The sequence below is a fragment of the Thrips palmi genome, unplaced genomic scaffold, assembly GCF_012932325.1.
Source record: "Thrips palmi isolate BJ-2018 unplaced genomic scaffold, TpBJ-2018v1 HiC_scaffold_4, whole genome shotgun sequence".
In the NCBI taxonomy this organism is placed as follows: Eukaryota; Metazoa; Arthropoda; class Insecta; order Thysanoptera; family Thripidae; genus Thrips; species Thrips palmi.
In genome coordinates this window covers 7,850,995-7,871,220 of record NW_023144631.1, presented here as the reverse complement: position 1 = coordinate 7,871,220, position 20,226 = coordinate 7,850,995, and the positions used below count along the sequence as shown (strand labels likewise).

The following is a 20,226-nucleotide window of genomic DNA, read 5'->3' as shown; positions in this document are numbered from 1 at the left end:
GCTCTGCGACAGGCGAAAGCTGCTGGCCGCCTCGGAGCACACGCTGGCCGTGTTGCTGTAGTGGCTGTCCGGGCGGCGGCGCGCGGCAGGGGGCCCACCCAACGCCAGGGCGTCCCCGAGCGCGCCAAGAGGGTCACGCTGGTGGTCGAAGTACTCGGACACGTTGCTGTAGTGGCAGTGGCCACGCTCGTCCGCGCCCGAGGCGCCGCGACGCAGGCTGTTGTACTTGATGGTGTCGAAGGGGTCGCCGAACACGGGCCGCGGCGCGTCCTCGTCGTCGCTGACCAGGGACCACGAGGACCCCTCGCGCACGACGCCGGCCTCGGACGGCACGTTGCTGTAGTGGCTGGGGGCGCCGGGGTACATGAGCACGCTGCCCGCGCCGTCCGACTGCGACGAAGAGGACTCGTCGCCCGACGACACGGCCTCGTCGACGTCCGACATGGCGCACACGCGGTCCAGCGGTTCGGCGGGCGCGTCCTCTTCCTCCTCGACGTCGTCGTCATCCTCGTCGTCTTCCTCGTCCTCGGTGTTGTCCTGCTCCGTGAAGACGTTGCTGTGGCTGCTGCCGCTGAAGAGGCTCAACTTGAACACCTTCGGCGGCGTCGTGTTGCCGTTCGAGGTGCCGTTGACGGACACGTAGGAGTCGCCGCCACTGGCAGCGGCGTCATCCGCGGGCCGCATGGTCAGGTAGCGCGGGCTGGGCGTGGGGCACACCTCGATGGCGACCTTGTTGACGTCGGTGAAGCCGGTGAAGGGCGTGTCGTAGTAGGGCGGCTCGTGCGCCTCTTTGGCGCCGTAAGGGTAGTGGTACGGGTTGGCGTCGTCCTCGCCCTCGTCCTCGTCCGTCTCCAGCAGCAAGTCCGAGTCCTCCGAGTCTTCAACGGCCTCTTCGGGGATGGCGTCCGTCGGCACGGTGGGCAGCGCGACCTTTTTGGCGCCGTTGACCTTGCCATTAACCTTGCCATTGACCTTGCCCAGGACGGCGCCGTTGAGTAGCGGGCCCTTGGGCTCGGGCATCACAATCCTCCGCATGGGCGGGAACATCTCCTTGAACTCCTGCGACAGGTTGCGGGGTGGGGCGGGGGCCGGGCCCTGGGGCGGCTCCAGGGCGCGGGGCAGCACCCGGGGCTCGTCGTACACCCTCTCGTCCTCCTTCTTCTCCTTCTCCAGCGCCTGCAGCGGCTGGAACGTCTTGAGCAGGGCGGGGCGCTCGTCCATGCCGCGGCCCAGCGAGTCGAGCGGCCGCTGCTGCAGCAGGAGCACGCCGACGCTGGGCGACGACCCCGACAGCGTGGCCACGTCGGACTGCTGCTGCCTGGAGGAGCCCGACGACACCAGGGCCCACGACGTGAGGGAGCTCCGGATGCGCAGCAAGGGCTCCACCACGGCACTGCGCATGCGCAGGCGGCCCTCCTCGCCCAGCGACAGCGACGCCATGGTGACGGTGACGGCCTGCGGGGTCACCTCGCGGAGGCGTGCCGGGTCGCGGCCCGTGGCCAATGCGGCCCCTGACGGCGGGCCTGGCGGGCCTGGCGCGCACCTCGCGCGTCGTCACGTCGCCTGGCCGTCGTCGGCATGGTGTCGGCGGGGCGCCGGCGACACGCCCATTAGCGGGCCATCATCGTCCTGCCGGCATGCTGCCGGCGGCCCGGCCAAAAACTACTCCGGGTGAGTCAAACGGGATGGACGGGACCACCAGGGTGACCACCAGTTCACGGCACCGCGGCCATTAGTCCGCCGGGCCGGGCTGTCGCCACTCTCCGTCTCCGTCGCCGTCTCCGTCCCCGTCCAGCGACCGGCAGGCGGGCAGGCGGGTCCTCGACCACCTCGCCAGGCGCGTCCTCTCGTGCGGTGCTGCGAAGCTGCGCTCAATCGCATCCGGTTGTCTCCCGAATCCCCGGCCGGTCCCTCGCCGGGCCCTCGCCGGCACAGCTGCCACTTTCCACTTCGCGGCCGCCGCCTTGAATTCACTTGCGCCACTGAGCCCTATGGGGCCCTATGGGGCCCTGTGGGTGCACTGGACCCAGACGCGAACACTGCACTTCTCACTCGCGAACGGCACACAACACACGGCACTGCACTGTATCCAACTCTCGGCTTCCAACTCGCGCACAAACTCCACGGCGGAGTCCTCCGCGACGGGGTCCTCCGCGGCCGCCGACGCCGAGGTAGCGAGCCCCGGGGGGTCCGGTCCGGCCCGTCCGTCCGTCGCGTCCCGTTCCGGCTCTAGTCAACCAGCACTCCACTCGCCAACTGGCGCGGCGCGTCGCGGCGTGGCGCTTGCCGGCTACATCCTCTACGTCGTCCGCCGTCTCAGCTCCGCTCCTGGCAGCTCCGGGCGCGCGGCCCCGCCCCGCCCCACCCGCCCCGCCCGTCCCGGGCCCCGCGGCCACGGCGGGCTGCAGTGGAGTGCCGCCAACGGCCGCCAACCAGCATCCCGGCCAGGCCGGCCAGGCTAGACTTGGCGGCCCAGCCGGCCGGCCGGCCAGACAGATGGATAGATGGACAGACATCAGGATAGCGCCGGTGCAGCCATGCCCGGCCCCGCCCCGCCGCGCCCCGCCCGGCCAACTGTGGCGCGATCCACTTACTGCGTGCCCCCTGCCCCCGCCACCGCCCGGCACCGCCGGGCCGAACGCCGGTTAAAGTCATCGCCGCTTCGACGCGCTGCACTCCAATCGCACTGCGGCACTGCAGCGGCCGGAGCACGGCGAATATGCAGAGCGCACGGCTTCCACACTCCGGGCGCATCACGGCGGACCGGACCACGTCGTGCGCGCCGCGCCCCCACGACCAAGGGACCGACGCCGCCCTGCTCCACATCCTCCTCGTCCTGCGCGAGTCCGCCCCGCACCGCGGGATGAACGCATTGGCGGGCCGCAAAGAGGCGCGTCGTTACCGCTGGGCGGGCCGTGGCCGTGGCCGTGCCCGGGGCAGGCTGGGGCTGCCTGGGGGGCTGCGACCCGGCCATCCCGGCCGACGCAACGGGAGCCTCCTCGACGCGCTCCTCCGTCAATTTGAAACGAATTGTTCCCGGCCGGCCTTCCCCCTGCTTCCCAGGGAAGTGCGCGCTGAATACATACTTGGAGTGGTTTGGGCCGGGCGCGCGCACGCCCCGCCACGCCCCCTGGCACTCGGCCGCACGCGCGCCGGCACAATGGAAACAGCACCGCCGGGCGCGCCGCGCGCCGCACGCGCCGCCAAGGCGAAGAGCCAGGCAGAAGGTCAGCGGTTCGACAACGCGGAGCGTGAGGCGAGGCGCGAGGCAAATCGAGCATGACTCCCTTGTAGGGCGCCGGACTAACAGCACCGGCCGCTCCCTGCGTCGTGCCGTCGCTCAGTACACTCATTTATTTTCGACGATTTTTTTTTTCGTTTTTGACACACGCAGTGGCGGCCTGAAGAACGCCCCTTGCGCTTGTCGGCGAGCTGACGCACTGGCGCACTCTGCAGACGCCTCGGCCTAGGCCTGCCGCGGCGTTGCCACCGCACTGCTTTCTCCGCGGACGGGTAAATGAGCTTCCGGAGCAACAAGAGGCGGTTCGCGCGGGAAGGAATAACAACATCTCATTACACACACCGCGCGCATGCGCCCCCCGCCCCGCCCCGCCCCGCGCCACGCAACGTTTTAATGAAGTGCGAGCCGCCCCGCCCCGCCCCGCCAAAGACTCAGGGAAAACGCCGCGCGGGCGATGAAAATAAGCGGGGTGCTCTGCGAGCTCGCCGAGTCCGCCTGGCCGGCCTACAGCTCGCGGCGCGGTGGCGGTGGCGGCCGAGCCCGCGGTGCGAACACCGTGCCATACCGGACGGGCCGCAGGCAGACAGGCGGGCCGGACCGGAGGCTGCCGGCTGGATGATCGTCATCATCGCACTCCACTCCACTTGCATCCCAATGGCCGGGCCGGCGCGAGGCTCCAGCTCCAGCTCCAGCTCCAGGCCCGGCTGGAGGGAGCGGCCGCGCGATGGATGGCGGATACGCGCGGAATGGAGTCGCGAGTAATCGAAGAAAAGGCGGAGGCAGAGGCGAGAATGGAATGGACACACGCTGCGGTGTGGTCGGCGAGGCAGCGCAGCGCCGAGTTCGCGAAAAGGGAAGAAAGGAAAAGCAACGAAAACGAGAAATGCCTCTCAGTTTCCTGTCGGGTTTTTAAAAACGCGCCGCGCCCGCATCACAGCGCGCTGCCGCGCTGCGCCGTTCCATCGAGCGGTTCGTTGTTTCCCGTCGGCGGCCGGCCGCATCGCGCATGCATGTAGCGATTGCGAATTCGATTGCCATTTGATTGTCAGCATCATTTCTCCCTGGCGGCTCGCGGCCGGCGACTACGCCGCGCTGCGCAAAGAGATGCATCTCGCGCTGTTGCCGCCCATCGGCCATCGGCCGTCCGAGCGGTGAGGCAGCGGGACGGCGCGCGGGGAGGCCCCTCGGGCGGGGCGAGACATGGCCAGGCATGGGCGGACGGGTCTCGGCCGAGGAGAGGCGAGGCATCATCAAATGTTGCTGCCGTGCTGCTGTGACAGCCGTCGGCGGCCTTTCGAGTTGACCGCCAAAAGCGCGAGCCCCCCTGCCGCCAGCTGGCTGCCCGCTGGCTGCCGGTCATATCTCAACGACAACCGCCAGTGCGGCCGGCCGGCCGGTTGGCCTTTCGGGGTTCTTCGCCACGCTGGGGATGCTGCAGGCCGGCGCCCCTCTCTCCCTGTCCTCCCCCGCCCCGCCGAAACCGCATCAAATCAATCAATCTGCATGACGGTCTCAGATTCCGCGGCCCACCCCGCGGCTCCACCAGGGCACCACCACGCCGGCGACACGAAGAGGCACAGTCGCACTGCCGTTCTATTCCCGCGACAGAAAAAAGAGCAGCGATACGACACGACGAGTGGCGGCGTGCCGCGTCGTCGGCGTGCCTCCGGCGTGCCGTCGAAAGCGGTAGAAAGGGGCAGCACCTGCACGCCGCGGCGGTTGGCGGTCGCGGCGGAGGTCCGCGGACCGCGGCACCGCGGCCAGGTAACAGGTGCCGAAAGGTCGTCGCAGGCCTCACCGCGGCCCGCGTGGGGTCAGCCCCCTCCTCCTCCAAGTCCCTCTCGGCGATAAAGACCGGCAGAGCCGAGAAAACGCAGTCACGTCCGCGCATTCCCCGCTGGAAAACCGACATCGGACGCTCGCTGCAGGCCTTGCTGCAGGCAGACCCCCAGTACCACCGGCGGCGACACCTGCGCGTTGGTGCCTCGTCCGACGGGCGAGCAGACAGACAGGCAGGCAGACAGACAGGCCTCCTCCAACGCCCCGCAGATGCCCCACACTGACAACAGGCGCCGTGTGTGGCGCAGTGGCGTCTGCGCTCGGTCGACCCGGAGGCATTATCTTAAGACCGCTTAAGACCCAGTACCCTGAATCGAATCGGCTTGGCCGGGCCGCTGCACGGCGCCGTCCGCAGCCTCCGCACCCTGCACCGCGAGCACCAGCCGAGCCAAGTGCTAGAGCCGCTAAGATGGTAGCGCGTTTTAATACCCCTGCCTGCCGAGCACTGCCTAGCCGCCCAACCTGTTGCTCGGTTCAACTTTTCAGCGTGCTGCCGCCCCGACGGCCCGAAGGCCCCGACGCCACTCGCCTCGCGATTAACAAGATCACGGCCTCCTCCTCCTCCTGCTGCAGGGCGCGCTCCGCCGTACCCCCGTGCCGCCGCTCCGGGCGTCGAGGGGCTCACCACGGCCCCAGCCTCAAGTGCAGCTTCCAAACTGCCAGCAGGTCCTGGATGAGTCTGCCGCCACCGCAAGTTACTGACGTGGTTACCCTCCGTCAGGCCACGCGCCGCATCGCCGAACATCCCTCACGCCGACGGGCCAACTTAGGTGTTGCACTTCCATACAGCAACATGACAAACGGTCGGGTAGAGCGCTTGATTGGCCATTCGCAATGAAGAGTGCGGTGCGGCGTGCGCCTAGCTGAGAGAGAGAGAGAGAGAGACGTGGGGAGGGACAGAGAGGGAATGCAAGCAGGCAAGCAGCCTGGGCTGGGCCTGGGCCATGCAGGTAGGGTGGACTTTGCCAAGTATGCTTATTTCTCCGTTTACCGAGCGAGTTTCATCACGCCAATGGCCGGAACGTGTTCGCTATAACGGGGTTAAGATGGGGGCGCGATACACTACACTCACACACGACAAGCACACACACACACGGCCTGACCCGCGCGGCACGCACGCGAGCTGGGGCGCGGAATCGCAAATTAGGCGCCGATTATTCCGTGTTTATTGGCGAGCGATAGCGAGCCCTTCCCGTTTTTGGGCGCCCAAAAAGTGACTGGTCGTGCGTCTGTCTGTCTGTCTGTCTGTAGCGTACACGCTCACTTTTCTCAGCAACTACAACACAAATAGTTCCCAAAATTTTGCCCCGAACACCCCCTAAAGGTCCCACGGGGGGAGTTTATCTTATATTCACGATTACTACCGTTTGAAATATTCAAAACATCTTTTTGAATTAGGTCTTAGCGTGGTTGGGTTGGCAGCTATATAGAAATTTTTTCATACTTGCGGCCGCGGCTCTCAAATACGGGACTGGCAAAACATTGGCAAATAAAACAAAATAGAGAGGAGAAGGGCTTAGAAGTGAGTTCGGTCTTATTTTTTCGATATTCTAGAATGATTAAAACCCCCTCCGGAGTGTCAACACAGTGAAATACGGAAAAGAAAGTGACAATTATTACGCGTTTCGTCCGTCCGTCCGCCCCCCCCCCTCCCCCGCCACGGGGAAATGTTTTAGTCAGTGGAGTGTGTTTGATCGTTTGATAATTGCAAGAATGTTTTGGTCTTTTTAAGTTTTGAGAGTGTATTTCCATTTTTATTCTCAGACATTATACTTTTAGTTGTTTGCTTTGCTCAATAACAGTTAGAAAATAGATCAATGAAATCAAAAAGTACAAACCAGACACTAATCTTGCCAAAATAAATAGTCTTTGCTGACTTTTGGCACTGACTCGGGGGAAAGGGCTTCATAGCAATGCTGTAAGTTTACTATAGTACTAACCTTAAAGATAACTATATGGTGAGTGAGAGTAGCGCATACAGGGTTTGATTTTGACATCTGATTCAATGAGACGATTCAGTGACTTGGTCATATGATTTCATGAGACGATTTTTTTAAAATTTCATCATACATTGTCTGCGACAACTGGTAATTTGTGTCAGTCATGGTTGAGTTGGCTGTCTTTTTAATTTATTCAGAATGTTAGGAAAATACTTATGCTATACTGTTTTAAAGATTAAATATCACATCATGACTATCATTATCAATAAGATAAACTTGCATTTAGCAATAAGTGGCCTCGACATTGGATTCTATGACACGATTCATTGGATCTGACAGAAGGTCTTCTCCGTAAAGTAGTTGCAATCAGCCTGCCTGTAAATTTTCCCTTTTTTAAATTTAAATTTGAGATAAATCAATGTAGTTTTATCCACTAGTTTAAATTAAAAGGGGGATAAAAAGGGTTTTTAGGTATTACTTATAACATTGTGTATTCAAATTCAATAACAAGGAGATATCGAATGGAATTGAAGCATTTGTGAATCGTATTAAGTAATTCAATGCTGGCTGTTGAATGTTACTCGACTGAGTAAAGTGTCAGGGGTTTATGTTTCGACAAAAAGAACAGGAAACACACTTAGAAATTGCGAAAATGACTTCCAATTTCATCCCAGACCATTTTTTCCCAAAATTTACCAATTTCTGACCAAAATTTTGAAGTCGTGTTCTACATAGTTTCCTGCAGTTTTTGGGGGTGCTGATCACGAAAATGACTTCCAATTTCATCCCCGACCTTTACTTTTCCAAAAATTTACCAATTTCGGACCAAAATTTTTTAGTCGAGTTAACATAGTTTCCTGCAGTTTTTGGTGTGCTGATCACGAAAATGACTTCCAATTTCATCTCAGACCTTTACTTTTCCCAAAAATTTTCCAATTTTGGACCAAAATTTTTGAGTCGAGTTTTACATAGTTTCCTGCAGTTTTTTGGGGTGCTGATCACGAAAATGACTTCCAAATTTTATCCCAGACCTTTTCTTTTCCCCAAAAATTTTCCAATTTTTGACCCAAAAATTTTAAAGTTGAGTTTTCCCCTTGTTTCCTGCAGTTTTCAGTAAGATAATCACGAAATGACATAAAATTTCCCGGGCCCCTTTTGTGACGGAAAACACTGATTGGCCTTATTGTGCACATATTCTTCGCCATCTCCCATAAGATGTGTTCAGACGCATCGCTCGCCCACTACGCGCCCCAAAATAAACGGCGCGCCCTATTATTTTTTTTCGGTCGAAAAGCGCGCGAATCTGGACTGAAGGCGATCTCTGCAATCAGCGGCCGACTGGGGCTCGCATTAATTACCGCGTGTCTGCCAGCTCGGGCTGCCCGGCTAGCCCGCTGCCCGCCCCGTCTGTCCGGGGCACGGTGTAGCCTGGACGGGCGCCATTTCAAACACGGCCGTGGGTTCGAATACCCCCAGGCGGACTTCATCGTCGAAGCTTACACCGGGCTGCTGGCGCTGCTGGCCAGAGGACAATACCCGCTCACTGTGGATGCTGTTTGCGCGGGGGGAGGGGGTTATGCCCCATTGTGCGTGCTGTCCGGCACCTGTTGGCACATGTGCTGCACCCCGCCGCCGCCTCCCTGCACGTCCTGTTGGGCGTGAGGCCGCGCCCGGCCGCGCCGCGCACCAAAGTATAGGAAAGTCCTGCTGCGGGGCGGGGCGCGGGGCGTCGGCGCGGCGCGCACCATATTCCTCGCAAGTCTTAAATTGAGACCGCCGCGGACGTGCTCTCGGCGTGGACGTGCGCGAGGCTGGCGGCCCTGGCGGCGCGGCGCGGCGAAGCGGACAATCTCCTCCGCCATCCGCGAGTCGAGTCGCCCGCGACCGGCAGGCCGGCAGGCCTTTGGGCGGCTGCAGACCGCTTCCGAACAGTGCTCTCGTCGCTGTCTCTCCCTCTCACACTCAAGGGGCGCTTCCTGAAGGTGCGAGAGAGACAGAGCGACGAGGTGTTCGGAACGAGGGTGCTGGCCGTGATGGCGGCGCACGCAGGAAGGAACGCGACCGGCGCGAAAGTCGTACGAAAGCAAAGCAGTCCCAGTCGGCCGGAACGAGACGAAACACCGAACACCGCCGCGTTTTAGGGTTTAAGGCTGACTCCGCCGCGCGGTGGCAGGTACTCCCTTTCCAAAACGATTCGTCACACGATGCAGTTCACAGATCAGGCAGTTTTTTAAAGCCTGTCCAGTTGCGCGCCACGCGGGGCCGGTCCCGTTTTCCTCTAGTGTATTTCCCGCCGCTCGGCCGGGTGCTTCGGCGATGCGGCGATGCGGCTGCGCGGCCATGCCGATGAGCGTGGATGCGACGACGGACAGCATGTGCCATCACAGCGAGGCAGGCCGGCACCGCGGCCAAGCACCGCGGCCAAAGCGCCGCGCTGGCACGGAACCGGTCAATAATCCCAGAATGGACGCCCCGCCCCGCCCCGCCGGCCGGCCGGCCCCCTCAGCTCCCTAATGTCCTTAAAAACAACTTCGGACAAGGCGTGGCTGGCTGGCTGGCGTGCCGTCCAAACTATCAACTGGGCTGAGCAGGCTGACGCTAGTGGAGCAAACGTCCAGGACGTCCACGACGGCAACAGGCAGGTCGTCCGGGCCGTCCGGACGCAGCCACGAACGGCCGAAACGAGGCGCGGGGCAAAACATAAAAGTTCTCACCTCAAAACAGCGCGCGGCGTGGCAAGTCTGGCAAGAATGTGGAGCGCGCTAGCGCGCCGCCGAGCCAACTTGCCCTGCCGCCCTGCCCTCGTGCGCACTTTTAGTGCTTTTTCCGCCGCGCACTACACTACAACGAGCTCATTAGCAAAACCACGCTGCTGAAACTCGTTTGTGGGTTTTACGCGCCTTCCACGTTTACGCGGCGGGCATTCCTGCAGACTGACTCCGAGAGTCTTTTTCGTCGCCATGTCCCTCTCGCACTCATGGGGCGTCCCGTTTAGGTGCGAGAGAGACAGCGACGGAAACGACTCGGAATCAGGCTGCTGGGCGCTGTCGAGGTGGACCAGGGGACGACGGCGATGACATGCGGCGAACGCGGCGCGGCCGGCGGGTGGCGGTCGACGGCGACGTCCGGAGGGGGCGTGGCGCGCGGATCAGCGCCCCGCACGCGAGCGGGGCGAAGCAAGGCGAAGCAAGGCGAAGCAAGGCGAAGCGCCCCGAAAGGAATTTGATTCGAGAGCAGCCATTCGGGCCGCCGCTCCGCCGCAGGGCGAGGTCACGGGACGCACGCGAAGCACGCCAAGACGGACCAATTTTTGGGGAAAATCAGTTCGAGCGGAACGAGGCCGGGGGTGCCGAGCACACGGGAGCAGGGCGCTGGGAACTCCCCGTCGACTGCACACATTTTGCTTGAATCGAGCAGCCCGGAGCCTTGCCCGGAGCAGCCTCCCTGGCCCGGGCGACCCTCGCCCCGCCTCGCACCGCCTTGCCTGCCGGGGAGCCGCTCGCCCTTTTAAAGGATTAAAGTGGGCGGGGGTGGAGGGAGGGGGGCAGCTCCGCCGCGAATTCAACATCCAATCTGGGCATTCCCCGCCCGCGTCGACGCGCCCAGACGACCCCGCAGACGACCCCGCAGACGACGCCACCCGCCGGCAGGGCTGTGCCGCGGGACTGCCTACCCGCAGGGCGCCCTGCAGCCTTGCAGCCTCCCAGCCGCCGAGTACCAGTGTACTCAGTGTGCAGTGTAAGTGCACGGACTCCTTGCTCGGCCGTCGGAGTCCCGGAGCGGAGCCCCGACGCCGCCTCGCTCGCTGCGAGACGCCCGGCGCCGCGGCGCTGCCGGAGGCGCGCTCTGGCGGCGGACTCGCGAAGCGCCAAGCGCCCCGGCGTGGCCAGCATCAGGGCGCTGGAGCATCGGCGCGCTGGAGCTACTCCACTCCAGCGGGGCCCTTAGGTCCAGCGTCCGGCCCGGCGGTGCAGGAGTGGGGCTGCAGGTGGCAGCACCGTCCGCCGCGCCGCGGCACGCCGCGGGCTCCTGCGTGGGTACTGCACTGACCAGCGCGACGCCGCGCCTCCGCCCCGCCGACGCCGCGGGGCCGCGACGAGCTCTCGTTGACAGACGTGCGTGTCATGTTCATCCCGACGCCACTTTGACTCGGTCCTCCACATTTAGGTTGTAGGTAGCTCAGTGGGTTACAGGGCCACAACGGCAGTTGCTTTGCCTGGGTTCGATTCTTCTCCGTCAGCTCTTCCCTCCCTTCGGATCAGTCCGGCTTACTCACCTTCCCGGCAATGACGGCCTGCACCGTGAGCACCTGCGCCGGCCTGTGGAACTCCATGACCTCGCCGGGCAGCACATGGCCGACCCCGGGGTCGAACCACACCAGGTCCCCCTGCAAGCAGAAACAAAACGCTGCGTGAGCCGGCGGCACGGCACTGTAAGTTCGTCGGCGCGGGGCCTCAGGCTGGCGGCCCAAGGGGGAACCAACTCAAAATTTTCATGAACACTGATTACTGAACTATTAAATTTATAGAGGATATATTGATTAAATGTGATTACATTTGATTGTTTGATTATTTTGAATTCTCTTAAGGCCCCACTCTTTCATTCCCTGCCTCGGGAAGGCTCTGACCGCAACGAATTTTTGACCAGTAGTCTCACAAAGTTGGTCAAAAGGTCAAATCTCCGAAAGTAGCCGTTTTTGATGACTTTGGGTGGCCACTCCGTCCAATCTAGTTGCGGTCACAGGCCTCCCTCAACGCCCTAGTACTCTTAAGACCCTACTCTTTCATTCTCTGCCTCGGGAAGGCCTTGACCGCAACCAATTTTTGGCCAGTAGCCTCACAAAGTTGGTCAAAAGGTGATCGAATCTCCGAAAGAAGTCGTTTTTGCTGACTTTGGGTGACCACTGCGTCCAATCCAGTTGCGGTCAAAGGCCTCCCTCAACGCCCTAGTACTCTTAAGACCCTACTCTTTCATTCCCTGCCTCGGGAAGGCTTTGACCGCAACCAATTTTTGGCCAGTAGCCTCACAAAGTTGGTCAAAAACTGGTTGAATCTCCAAAAGTATGATTGTGATTATGTCGGATTTTGTTTGTTTTTTCACTGATTGCCAAAGAGGCGTACACTGATTATCTCGAGTTGGCAACCCCTTGTGGCGGCCTGGCGGCCTCCTTGGTGGCGTCCGCACTCTTCGAGACAAGCCCTTGGTTTCGGTATCGGTTCGGACCGCCGGCGAAGCGCCGTCCCGCTTTCTTCCGCGCCATTCCACTCCCCGCGTTTAGGAAGCCGTGTTCGCGCTTCGAGGCCAGCGGCCGCCCGCCCAGAGGCTTGCCATGCCAGGCTTGCCATGCCAGGCTTGCCCGGCTTGCTCGGTACACACAAGTCAGTTTGCGGGTGAACTTGTTAAGGCCGGCAGCCACCCGTGTGGGTGTCGGTGGGTGCGCGCGTCTGTGTTAGTGCGATCGTGGGCGTGTGTGTGTGTGCGCCCCTCACGCTTGAGTCGCCGCCATACAAGAGAAGCATCCCAATTAAAATCGAGCCGTGGGGAGGCTGCATAACAGCGACGGACAGCGGCGCGCCGTACGGCCGCGTTGCGTTTCGATGCACTGGCAGAGCCAACGGCAAGCTGGGCCTCGACGCCGTCGATGGCCTGGGGCAGCCTGGGGCAGCCCGGGGGCCTGGGCGCGAGGGCCCGCCGGAGGAGCGCGGAGAAGGAGAAAGCTGTGCCAGACGGCGCGGGCGCCTGCGTTGTGTGTGAGTGTGTGTCTGTGAGCGCGCGCGTGTTTCGTGTGGCGAGGCTGGCGGCCAGGGTGCGGCCAGTGGGCCTCGACAGGGCCACCCCGGACCAAGAGGACCGCTCGGCGACCACGTCACCATCGTCACCATACTCACAGCTTCCAGCAGGGTGCACAGCGCCTCGCCCGACGCCTCCACGGGCGAGTCGCTCTTCGTGGGCGGCGCGGGCCCCGCCTTGGGCTTGGAGGTACGGGGCCGGGGCACGGGGCAGCCCGACGAGGACGGCGACGACGGTGAGGGGGTGGCGGGACAGGGGGTGGGGGCACGCAGGGGCAGCGGGGGCGGCATGAGGCGGCCCAGCGAGGAGGAGCGGCTGAGCGGCGACGGCGCGGGGGTGGCGCCCGGGCCGGCGGCCATGCTGGGCGTGCTGCTGCGGCGTGCGCGGACCGCGGCGGCCTGGACGCCGTGCCTCCCGGGCGGCACCAAAGGCACCACCAAAGGCACCACCGAAGGCACTGGGGTGCCGCTCTCGCTGGCCGCCCCCCGCGGGGCCTTGGCCCTGGTGCGTGGCTTGAGGAAGTCAGCGGCGCTGATGACGCCGGGGTGCAGCACGGCCGTGGCAGAGCGCGGCGACGTCGTGGACACGCGCATCGGCGCGCCGCACGGCAGCACCTGGCGCTGCAGCTCCACCACGTCCCCCGGGCCCGCGATGGACGCCCTCCGCGTGCGCTGCGTGCGCAGCACGACGGCCACGTCGCGCGTGGGCGGCGACGCGGGCAGCTCGTCCACGGCGGCGACCACGGCGGAGGGCGACTTGCGGCCCCCGACCGGCAGGGTGGCCATGCGGCCGATAGTGTCGTTGCCGTCCCGCAGCGAGGCCGACGACGTGATGGACGCGTACTTGGTGCCGCGGCCCGTGAACTTGGTCGGCGTCAGGTAGCGGACGTGGCCCTGCGCCGTCAACGTGGCGCCCTCCGGGTAGCCTTCGAGGCGCGCGTCGCGCATGTCCTTGCAGTAGTTCATGTTGACGTCCACGTCGATGGCGCGCTCGTTGGCGGCCGGTGCGGCGGGCTTCACCCTCCGCACCGGCACCGGTGGCGGCACGGCGCGGGGTGTGTCCACGGCCGCACCCTCATCCACTTCGTCGTCGTCGCTTTGCCGCAGTGTCACACTGACCGACACCTGGTCGTCCGCGCCGCTGGTCGTGGCCAAGGTGGCCCTGGCCATCATCTTGCTGCGGCGCCCCTCCGATAACTTGGTGTAGCGCCCCCTCGACGTGGTCTGCGTGCCGTCGGGCTGCTGCTGCTGCTGCTGCTGGCGCTCCAGGGCGGCCGTCTTCATCTCGGCGTAGCGCTTGCGCACGGGGCCGCCTCTGGGCCGGTCCGCGGTCGTCGACGAGGACGTGGCCGCCGTGGTCGCCGCCTTCCTCGTCAGCGTCGCCGCGCCGTCGGCTTGCTTGGGCGAACGGCCGCGGCCGCGGCGCCACCCGCCAGTGCAGCCGCCGAGGTCGCCGCAGAACACCCTGGCCACGGACGTGTTGGTGGCGGTGGAGCGCAGCGACGGCGTGGGCGAGGACGTGACCTGGTAGCTGCCCCGGTTGCCCGAGGACTTCCACGAGGGCCCGCTGGCACCGTCCTCGCGCAGCGTGTAGGTGGCGCTGAGGGAGCCCAGGTCGCTCCACCGCCGGCGGAACTTGAAGCCCAGCAGGCGGCTGCCCATCTCCAGCAGCCCTGGCCGCGGCGCCTCCGCCTTCTCGCCGGGCAGGAACAGCTCCGGCGAGGCGGGCGAGGCCACGGCGCCGACGCCCACGCCAGCCCCGGGCACCACCCCGGCCCCGGCCACGGCCTGCGGGGGGCTCCATTGGCCGTGCATGTCGACCGGCCTCGTCACCAGGCTTTGTGTCTGTCCATCGTCGGGGCGCTACGGCCACAGCGCGGGCCGCCCTGGCCGTCCTGGTGGAGCGCCACCGTCGCCGACGACGCCTCCGCGGCACGGCATCCTCCCGGTCGGCGCCGCGCTCCTAGAACCATCGACTGTCACCCAGTGTTCCCTGCTTTCGCTCGGGACCGACCGCCTCCCTTTCCTTGCAGCTCTACGTTTTGTCCAACTTTGCGATGCCTGCTCCCGAAAGGATACAGCTGAAGACGCTGCTGACCCAAGCCAAGCCTCGCGGCGCCTCGCGGCCAGACGCGAAAGTACACAACGCGTCAGCGGGCGGAGGGTGCAGTGCAAACGCCGCGCCCAGCCACGCCGCGCACCACGCGCAGCGGCACGGAACCGAGTGGGTCGCGATACTTTTCCTCGCGAGGCGCGCGAAAACGCCGGAGCGAGAGAAAGAGAAAGATAGTGATAGAGTTAGAAAGAGAGTGAAAGAACGCGAACAGCTAGCTACCGAATTTTCCTCCATCCGCGCAGCGTCGCCGCAGTTCCTCAAACTTTTTGTCGCGCGCTTTTTTGTCTGATTAATCTGGGCGTCAGTCGAGCGAGTCCGAAGGATCGTTTCGTCGCTTCTCCGTCGCACTCGGGGCGTCGCCTTGGGGAGTGACAGAGACAGAGCGACGAGAAGGTCTTTCGGAATGGCTCGCGGCATGCTCTGCTCTCCTCGGGGAGGCCCGAACTGAACGCGGTAACCGCCAACGCGGCGAAGCTTTCTCGCCGCTTGCTGAGCGCTGCGCGACGCGATGCAGGCCGAAATGCAGGCCGAAATGCAGGTGGCATGCAGGCGGGCGGGGCCGGGATGGGATGCACTTCCGGCGTTCTAGCCGTGACACACAGCCACACAGCGCGGCATGCACGCCAAGGTCCCCCGGCCCACCACACCATTGTCACACCGCTGCAGGCTGGGCGGCACAGTGGCGGGCTGACGGCCCACAGTGGGCCAAAAGACCGGTGGAGGCGGCCAATACTCTAGACGCGTTTTGAGCTTCAGAGTCGCTAAACAGGACTCAAATCGAACGCGTGACCCCACCATTGGATTCCTCGTCACAAGAGCAGTCCAAGGGTCACACGTTCGGTTTGAGTCCCATTTAGCAACTCTGGAGCTCAAAACGCGTCTTACGTTTTGGACGCCTGCACCGGTTTTCGGGCAAAGCCCGCCGGAGAGCGCCGCGACGACCAGAGCCAGTACACTGGCAGTGCGCCGCGCGTAGCGCACTGTGACCAACGGGAAGGGAAAAAAATGAAAATCGAGTGCCAAGGTTACACGAGCGACACGAAGGGCGATCCCATTGCACTCCATGGCGAAACCGTTGGCGTCACGTCACCCGGATTAGGTTTTTCACACTGAGAGAATCCCGTCACGGCGGCAGCCTGTGGGTTCCACTTACGCCTTGCCACGCCTCCACCAGCAGGGGTCCCAGGACTCGCCCCGGGGCGCCATCGCGCGTCATCGGCCAGCTAATTGCCTATGGCATCCGTCACGGCGGCACGGCGCGGCTCGTCACGGCTCGGTCACGCCCGGTCAGGTCGCGTTGGTCACACCTGGTCAAAGCGGTGGCACGACTGGGACTGGGGCGCTACGCCGCTTGCGAGGACCGAGTGGCACCCAGCGCTGGGCGGCGCGGCCCGCTGGCCTGCTGGCCCGCCGTCCGCGTGGCGTGCGAAAAAACGGCGGCCGACAGACGCAGCAGCGCTGCATCCTCGTCACTCGCCGCCGATCGGTACGCGTGGGAGAAGGACGAACGCGCGACGCGGCCTTGCGGGGGCAGGGTGGCGGGCAGGGGGGCGGCGCGGCCGGACAGCTGACGTCTCGCACCACCGCGCCGCCGTGGTGGGGGTCATGTTGTCATCAGCGGTGCGTCGCGGCGCGTCGCGCAGTGGACGCGGGGTCTGCTTTGTGGGGCACGCCCTGCGCGTGGACGTGGAAAGCGTCGCGTCCCTGCAGCAGCCTGCTGCAGAAAGCGCCTGGCGGGTAGGCAGTCCCGAACGCAGTGACGTCGCCGGGCCGGCATCGCAGCCGCGCGCAGGCGGCTCGGCACTACGTCAAAGTGGCCCCACTGGACCAAATCGCTGCACGTTGACGGCCACCTCATGGAGGCCAAGCAGGTCGTCGCCATGCCGCGCCCCCGCGGGGTGCCTCACGCCAGCCCCGGCTTGCTCGGCCCCGGCAGGACGTGGAGGACGTGGAGGACGGTGCTGCCGGTGCTCGGCGTACCGCACGGAGCGCGGCGCTGGCGCTCTGGCGTGCTCGCAGTGCTGCGGCGTGCCTGCGGCGTGCCTGTGGCGTGCGGCCCGCATCCAGGCGGAAATGCGGCACGCGTGCCGAGCAGAGCAGCGCGGAGAGCGCCGAGAGCGCGGAGCAGCCAGCGCCAACTACACTTTTCCGATTTCCACTTTTATGCCTTCTTTTTATTTCATTCCTTTTCTCTGAAACTCGACGAAAAAAGCGGGTTCGACGGCGGTGTTGAAGCTACTACCACTAGAGCAGCAACCGTAACTAAATCTATCCACATGAATTTCCGCTCTGGACGTTTTTCTCTACGACTTTTGCTGAGATTTTCTGTTGAATCGTTTCTAATTCAGCCATAATCACGACCATTCCAAAAGACCTAAAGATCTAAACCAAGCAGCTGCAAGGCCGTGGAGCGAGCCGGCCCGAGCGAGCAAAAGGGAACAATGGGTTTGTCGATCTCCACGCACTTATCCAAAGGATTCTTCTGGTCTTCAAAGTCCACACAAACAAACACACACACTCGCGTGGACGGATGAAACGTCCGCACACAAATTTCACTCCACTACTGCTTCACGATGCTTGAAACACCACACAGACACACATCCTCGCACGTCACAAATTAATCCACGTTTCTTTTTCACTCGTCACATCTTGCCAACGTGAGCGTCCGTGCTCGTCACACGTCACACAGCGCGCACGTCACAGCGTCACAGCGCCGCGCGCGTCGCGGAGCGTCCGGCCGCGGTCCTGCAGCGGGCTGCGGCTCCAGTGATAGCCGGCCAGCAACTGGCTACGCTATCAGCTGCTCCATACACGGTCAATTTTTTACTCTTGTGCTTCTCGCTCTGCGGTGGGGTCCGCCACGCCGCGCCACGCCGGACCCACCCACCTGTGCAATACCGCACGCCCCGCCCCACGCCCCTGCCCCTCCGTCGGTACAGTCGGCTGCGTCCGGCGCCCCGCTCACCGCGGCGGGGCGTGGCGGGGCGGGGCGTGGCGGGGCCTGGAGGGGCCGTGCGTACTGCTCCTGGCCCACCAGTACGCTAGCCGTCACAGGGTCCGTTTCGGCGCGCAGGGTTGGCGACCCTGTCGCGATGCTGCCGCGACGCTGCCGGGGCACTCGCGTCTCATGTCCCCGCCCCCATCCCGGCACGGCGCCGCGCGACACCCGCCGCGAAAACTTGATTACCAGACGCATGCACGTGCGCAAGGCCCGCTAGGCCGACCGCAGCCCCCTCGCACCGCACCGCGCCGCACCGCACTGCGCCGCACGCGGCCAGGATCGGCATCTCGTTGGCGCGGCCCGAGTTTCTCTGTGCATGTTACGCGCGCAGGTGTCGGGGAAAACGCACGGCGCACGTAGCACCGAAAAGAGTGGCAAATCGGAATTCGGACGATTCCCCGCGCCGCTCCCCCTTTCCCAAAGGAGTCGCCACCCCCAGCCCCCCGCCCGGCCCCTCACACACACACAGGCACGGAGGCACGCACACACACGCCTGCGCGCGCACGCGAGTGATCCAGTTTGGCGGGCAACGAGCGTACCGCGCACCGCGCACCGCCGAGAGGCCATGGAGAGGCTCGACACGCACTGCAGGCCACGCTTCCGAGCGCCGCGCCGCCGCGCCGCCACGCCACCGTTAAACAAGTGGCCTGGCCGGGCTGGCCGGGCTGCCCCGGGGGTGCATCATGGCGCCGGGCATCCAGCCCCGCTCTCCTCCTCCTGCTCCTCCTGCTGCAGCGGGGTGTGAAGTAGGCGGAAAGTGAAAACAATTGACATATCACTTTGGCCGGCGCCGCCTATCCGTCTCGACGCGGTGGTCACGCTCGGCGGCCGCGGTCCGGGGGCCGTCACCAAGCCGACGACCGCCACTGCCGCCGCCTGATTCGCCATCTCCTGGAAGTATCTCGCCTTTCTCACGACGCGATGGTGGTCATGACGGCCAGCGCGGTGGCGGGCCACTGGTGGCGCTGGTGGTGAAATTACTCATGCAGTTCGCATCACTCGGCCCGCACTACGCCGGACTATCCCGGGCCGGGCTGCCCGGAACCGGACTGGGCGGGGCAAGACATCCGCCCCTGGCGCGGCATGCCTCTCACTTTTCCTCGTTTTTTCCTCTTGCGTGCAATGCGGTGCAGCGCGTCTCCAGTGTCTTGTGTTGGCCGAGGGCGAAGGCGGACGTGATCCGGGCGGAAGGGTCGGTTGCCGGTTGCACCACGCGCGTCCAACGGGAACGCATTTCCAAACGGCCTTATCGAGGGCCTTATGCAAAGCCGCAAACCGAGCGGAAAGGCTAAAGACCACTCACCTTGTCGAACTCCAGCGCCATGGCTGGCGGGGCCTCCGCGTTGCTCGTCATGATGGGGTCGCCTGTCGTCATGGGGTGCTACTGGACCTCATGGTTCCCCTGCTGCCTCGCCTGCAACGCCTGCAACCAACAAACATGCGCCGGGTCAGTACGGTCGGGTCATCAAGCGACGCCGCGCCGCAGGGCACGCCGCGCACCGCCCACGCCGCGGGGACGGCCAGGCCGCGCGCCACGCGCCGCCGCCATCCTGGTTCGCGGATACCCCGCGGCAACGGGTACCTCGCGAGGAGTATCGCCGCGGCCGCGGCCTGGAGGGGGCGCTCTAGAGGGGCTCTAGAGGGGGCCAGCTGTCAGTGAAGGAGCTTGCCGTCGGCCCGTCGGCCGGCGTGCCTTCCACGCGACGGAATGCGGTACCATTGGCGGAGCGGCGCGGCGCTGCTGGAGTGGGGGCAGGGCAGGGCGACGCCCGGCCCGGGTCCTTTCACTGAGAGGCCCGCTTGAATCGGACTGGCGGTTCGGGCCGGAGAGGCGGAGTGGCGGAGTGGCGTGGCCCATGCCAACGCCGCAGCACACCGAGCTAGACAGCCGCGCGTCATCCTAACCCTTCCTTTACTTTCGCACTAAGACGAAGACGAGGATGAAGACGAACCTCCGAGCACGACAACCACGAACCCCTCGACGACAAGCGTCGACGGCGTGTCTCAGTCAGGGCGTCGGCGACGACGCCGTCATGGGCAAGAGACGAGCGTCCTCTGCTAACGGGCAGCCCCCCATAGACACGTTCGACACCTCTCCTCTCCAGGCGACTCGCGGCGGCCTCCGGTCCCAGGGGTCCCCCGCGGGGTGAGGTCCCCAGCGGCCTGCCTGCCTGCCCAACCGGTGTCGTGTCGGGCCCATTTGTTTTGGAGGGGCAACGGGACGGCCGGGACAGGACGGTCAGGTGCAGCCGGGACAACGACCCGCCGCGCCCCGCCCGCCGCGCCCCGCCCGCCGCGCC

At 64.2% G+C, this 20,226-nt stretch overlaps 1 protein-coding gene across 1 annotated transcript in view; it reads right to left on the bottom strand.

Annotated features, from left to right (window-relative positions):
• LOC117649579 (unconventional myosin-XV) overlaps window positions 1–20,226 on the bottom strand; it is a 103,522-nt gene that overhangs the window by 55,660 nt on the left and 27,636 nt on the right. Inside the window, 2 exon segments of the mRNA XM_034392466.1 lie at window positions 11,297–11,407; window positions 19,230–19,349. Of these exon segments, the coding sequence (XP_034248357.1) occupies window positions 11,297–11,407; window positions 19,230–19,301 (183 nt within the window). The 5' untranslated portion in view covers window positions 19,302–19,349.